Here is a 3,802-nt window from a genome sequence, read left to right as displayed (position 1 = left end):
TTCTGTTGCACACATAAGAGTAAGTTTCAACGGACACGAAAGTATACTATAACTGTGGGTTATATGGCCAGAAAAACACGATGGTTGTTTGCAATAGAATGTGATTTTGGATCTTAAATATTTGTGTAGGTATAAGAGATTCATTCTGAGAACGGAACCCAGTCTTCCTGTTGCGTATTTGCGCATTCTCTTCCATCGAATTGGAAAGCAAGACACCGAGTCTCGTATTCAGATTTTCATGAAGATGTATATTATATGAGGGTTACCACTGTGCTATTTGCCCGGTAAGATAAAGTGTAGAAAAGACCGCAGCCTAATCATTTGCTTCCTCCAGTACCTGTATGCGTGTGTACTCATTCTTTTTTTGGTCAACCTCAACCTTCCTTAAAAAATAAAATAATTGAATAAAAAAAAAAAAAATAACCGGGATTGTTGAACATTTACGTAAGGTAAATCTTATCTTTCCTCTATGCGTAATACCATGTTGTCTTTTTATATACTTACTATTAAGCTTCTATTTATATGTATTCCTTCAATATTTGCTGCACTGAATAACTGTATTTTCCACTGAAATATGAAATCACTGTGTAGCATAAACATTTTCAGGTACATGATCATATATAAAGATTTTTATGGTATTTTGATTATATTTTAAGAGGGGGAGGGGAGATTTTTGGGAAAAAAAACTTCAACACTAATGTAGCTATCAACTTTATTTCGGATTGCGGCAAAAACAGCATTCAGTTAACATGATGATCACTCAATGAAATAGCATGGACTAAAAATCGTTTAACTTTGCCAAACTGGTCTCAAGCTTTCTATATTTTGTACCGGCCAATTACAGGCGATATTTTTCAAATAAGTGCTGAAGAGATTAAGATAGCTCTTTTACTTAAAATCACGGGTGTTAACAAGGATTTTGCAGGTGTTAGGGGCACAGGTGACACCTTCGGGCCGCTTCAGAGACGGCGGGGGTTCGTCCTCCGGCAAGGAGAACTTCAGTTTCTGCAGCATGGCCGTGAAAAAGAGGAACACCTCCATGCGGGCCAGGCTCTCTCCCATGCAGATCCGCTTACCTGTGGATGAAAGAAAAGTCAAGTTTAGACACAGATCAGGAGCCGGTAGAAACATCTCAGTATCGGCTTAGTTCACTTGTACTCACTCCTCTCCCCACGACAAAAAAACAAAAAACATTAAAATAAATTCCTCTGTATACAACAGACTTATCAAAGTAGGGCTCAGTTGTCAACTCATCTAAGAGGTAGTGACAAAAAAGATGTCTTGACCACAAGCATGAAATGACCCGGAGAGCTTTCTTCTACATTATTATCGTAAGTCAAAAATTATGCATAAAACTATTTAGAAATCACCTAAGTGACATGAATTGCAATGTTTGCCCTTGTTCGTCCTAGACAGTTTTAAACAGCAGAGATGAAGCTCAGTTTAGAGGGGTAACACACAGAGGCTTCAGGATTCAAATTAGCTGGTAGGTCTTACCGATGCCGAACTGACAGATGCGTTCATTGTGAACGTAAGCAGTCTGATCATGATTGAGGAACCTCTCTGGTCGGAAGACATCTGGATCCTTCCAGTAATCGACGTCATTGTGGATGCTGTACAGGCTGCTTATAATCACCGAGCCCTTAGGGAAATAGTAACCTGCGAAACACATGTAGTATATTTAGTTATGCCTAAGTACATGCATGCGCATGTGTGCATTCATAATTATAATTCATTAAGTACACACAGTACATACACTCTTAAATATATTTAATACATATAGACCTTTTCATACGGATATCGATTTGGCTACTATATAATACAAAGTTCATCATATGTGTATGCCCGATATCTGCAATGCAAATATTCAGAGGATCACTCAACTATTCGGAGTCCATTGATGAAGAAAGATTTCTCCCAATCTATGCTATATCACTTGCAAATACCTTTATTTCTTCTCACCACCCTCTGTCTGGCCTCCTTGTTCTACGCTTGTCATTTAGCGGTGTTGTCAGCAACACATTTGTTCCATTTGCCATCTTCCTTTCGGTCTATTTGCTTTATCTAATTACATTTCCACTCCTTTATCACCTTCATAGTACCTTTTACTTTGGTTTGCCCTCTTATTCGTCTTGCATTCTTGCTCTGTTAGTGCATTTAATAGTAATTTATTTCTCCTTAGATTTGTCTCGAAAATGACTAATACCACTTCATTTCAAATAAATTTAAATACTTCCTCCCTGCCTCTGTTAAATTGTAAATCTCTACATGCTATATCCTTGGTACAGTCACCCCTGAAATTACTCTGCTCCTTGTACCCATCCTTAGATACTTATTTATGACACTTTTCATTCCCCCAAGACATTTACTTGTTTCCTTTACTCTATACTTCAGTTTACCCCCACCCCAACTCCTCTATTCCCTGCTATATATGATTCTAAATACTTAAAATTATCTGCCTCCTCTAGTTTCTCTACTTTGACTTACTACCACCGGGGTACGGACAAAATCCTGGAGGACTAAATCCCGTGTGACAAAATCCCGCAGGTATTTTATAATTTATGCTCTATAAAGAAGCAAAATATGCCAAACCTTGAGTTCTTTACTAAGTGGTTTGGAGATGTGACACTAAATGGTTTAGGTGTGTAATACTGTTCACTCCTTTAGGTGAGTTAGGTTTGGTCTCCATCTCAAGTATAAGTACGATTATACATTTCTATATTTTGTATACATATAGATCTAATATAATGGATAGTAGATGAAATTTTGAATTCTCTTTTATTTAATATATAATTGTCTTGTCTATATATTTTCGTTATACTGACGAATTCTGTATACTGGTCGCGGTATAGTAAGTTTCGGTATTTCGACATGGACTATGGACTACCTAGAAAAGACCACTTGATAGCTCGGGATCGGTTTTTGTAGGAGGGAAAAAGAACTCTGTAGGATAATGAAAAGATAGTTGTGTATAAAAGGGGACTACTGGCACTGAACTCTTTAAGGAATATTTATTAGAATTTTATGTTGTGGCTAAGCGGGCAAGGCAGAAGACCTGGAATTCGAGGCCTGCTTCGTTAATGATGAGGGTTTTTTTTCGGCATTCGGGATAGTGGTAAGGATTCGGACTTGTATATACTAGAAGGGAATACAAATGGTAGTGTTATACTTACAAACTATTTAGTAAACAACTCAAGGTTTGGCATATATGGTTCTTTTGTACTGTAGAGCATAAATTATAAACTACGTACGGGACTTTGTTTTCCATGTACTGTACTTTGCCCTACGGGATTTTGTCCGTAGCCCACTGTCAATATCTCCCCCTTGTACGCCCCATAATCTTGTTTTTACTGAAATTTATTCTCAACTTTTTTTTACCAACTACCTTCCCAGATTGCATCACTAACTGGGTTAGACCTTCCTCAGACCCATCCACAAGTGTAGTGTTATCAACAAACAAAACTTCCCTCCGCTCTCTTTAACCATCTCTAATCCTTTGGTGATCACTCGTATTTACCTCCCGTACCACCACATCTATGTACACATTGAACAGTCATAGTAACATAACACAATCTTGGTGCAGCCACATTGAACAGTCATAGTAACATAACACAATCTTGGTGCAGCCACATTGAACAGTCATAGTAACATAACACAATTTTGGTGCAGCCCCACCTTCAGTTGAAGCCACCCACTTTAACCATCCCCAATCCTAACATAAGTTGTATTATTCATGTAAAAGCTTTCAATTACCATGGGTAGCTTCCCCATTGTATCATATATCTAAAATAAATCTACAATG

General features: G+C 37.7%; 1 protein-coding gene across 1 annotated transcript in view; it reads right to left on the bottom strand.

The window, feature by feature from the left end:
- Positions 1–695: 695 nt before the first annotated feature.
- The window catches only part of LOC143023631 (methyl farnesoate epoxidase-like), a gene marked incomplete at its 5' end in the record, with an annotated part of 49,067 nt that continues 45,960 nt past the window's right edge, over positions 696–3,802 (bottom strand). The window contains 2 exon segments of the mRNA XM_076182218.1: positions 696–1,076; positions 1,498–1,659. Coding sequence (XP_076038333.1) covers positions 889–1,076; positions 1,498–1,659 — 350 coding nt within the window.

The sequence above is a fragment of the Oratosquilla oratoria genome, unplaced genomic scaffold, assembly GCF_046742065.1.
Source record: "Oratosquilla oratoria isolate Oo_2021 unplaced genomic scaffold, ASM4674206v1 SCAFFOLD52, whole genome shotgun sequence".
Lineage (NCBI taxonomy): Eukaryota > Metazoa > Arthropoda > Malacostraca > Stomatopoda > Squillidae > Oratosquilla > Oratosquilla oratoria.
The sequence above is the reverse complement of the archived record's forward strand: the minus strand, read 5'-3'. Positions and strand labels throughout refer to the sequence as shown.